Source organism: Buceros rhinoceros, unplaced genomic scaffold, assembly GCF_000710305.1.
Source record: "Buceros rhinoceros silvestris isolate BGI_N320 unplaced genomic scaffold, ASM71030v1 scaffold7916, whole genome shotgun sequence".
In the NCBI taxonomy this organism is placed as follows: Eukaryota; Metazoa; Chordata; class Aves; order Bucerotiformes; family Bucerotidae; genus Buceros; species Buceros rhinoceros.
The window spans coordinates 968-2,310 of NW_010415733.1; the positions used below are offsets into that span (position 1 = coordinate 968).

General features: G+C 61.2%; 1 protein-coding gene across 1 annotated transcript in view; it reads left to right on the forward strand.

Moving 5' to 3' along the window:
- The first annotated feature begins 324 nt into the window (after window positions 1-324).
- Window positions 325-1,343, forward strand: part of RAB7B (RAB7B, member RAS oncogene family) — a 1,870-nt gene continuing 851 nt past the window's right edge. The window contains exons 1-3 of the mRNA XM_010137524.1: window positions 325-377; window positions 518-644; window positions 912-1,127. Coding sequence (XP_010135826.1) covers window positions 325-377; window positions 518-644; window positions 912-1,127 — 396 coding nt within the window. The remainder of the gene's footprint in view (window positions 378-517; window positions 645-911; window positions 1,128-1,343) is intronic.

The following is a 1,343-nucleotide window of genomic DNA, read 5'->3' on the forward strand; positions in this document are numbered from 1 at the left end:
GTGCGGCGCAGTGGCGTGTCTGGACGTGCACTGGCACCTCGGGAGCTGCTCTGGGCACAGACGTGGGCTGGGCTCAGCACAGGGGTTTCTGCCACCCCCACCACCGAGACACAAGTGCAGGAGGGTGCTGGCACGGTGCGGACACGGTGCTGGCATGGTGCAGGCACAGCGACGGCCAGGGTCCCAGGACAGACGCGGTGGGAGTGGGAAGAAACCGTGGGAAGCAGTGGCTGCTCCCACACCTCCCCCAGCATCATGGGGCTCGCTGGGGCTGGTCCCACCCCTGCAGCTGGGTGACCCCCTCTTGTCCCACAGAGCCCATCCATGGATGCCAGCAAGAAGGTGGATCTGAAGATAATTATCATAGGAGCGCTGGGGTAAGGAGCGGCACCAGCCATGAGAGGGAAGCCCCACATGTGCACTGGTGCAGGAGCCTGTGGACACGCAGCCCCTGTCCAACCCCCTGAGCCCGAATTTGCAGTGCTGGTCTTCACCCATGTCCCTTCCCTCCTGCCAGCGTGGGCAAAACCTCCCTCCTGCACCAGTACGTGCACAAGAGGTTTTACGAAGATTACCGCACCACGCTGGGTGCCAGCATCCTGACCAAAGTCCTCGCGGTGGACAACACCCCCCTGAAACTGCAGGTGAGCTGGGCTGGGACTGCATGGGCTGCCCATCCCAATCCCACAGGCACCTGTGTCCCACTGTGTCCTGCTGTCCCCAAATGCCAACTGGTGCCATGAGGTGGGGGGGCATGATTTTCAGCATCCATGAACTATGCTGAAATCCCACATGAGTTTTGGGGGCTTGGTACCCCCTGAAGCTGGTCCCCTGAGCTTAACAGAGCACAGGGCTGCAAACCCCGCGCTGCTCACGCCGTGCCTCCACACCCGTACCCTTCTCTGCCCTAGATCTGGGACACGGGGGGACAGGAGCGATTCCGATCCATGGTGTCAACCTTTTACAAAGGCTCGGATGGCTGCATGCTCGCCTTCGATGTGACGGACAGGGAGTCCTTTGAGGCCCTGGACAACTGGAGAGATGACTTCCTGGAGAAGGTCATTCCAAGGGAGCAAGATTTCCCCATGGTCGTGCTGGGGAACAAAATAGACATCTGCGAGAGGCAGGTAAGGGTGGAGGAGGGACAGAGGGGTGCGTGGATTGGCAAACCTTAGTGCCCTGGGGCTTACCAGCACTGATCCTTCCGCAGAGCCAGCCTTCTTCCCACGCTCACATCAAACCAGGGCTCCTGGGTGAGCAGGACAGTGCTGCTGCCTCTGCCAGGCTTCTCAGAGGGCGTAAGCAGTGTCCCCCTGCTGCCCTCCACGGCAGAGACTCTCCCC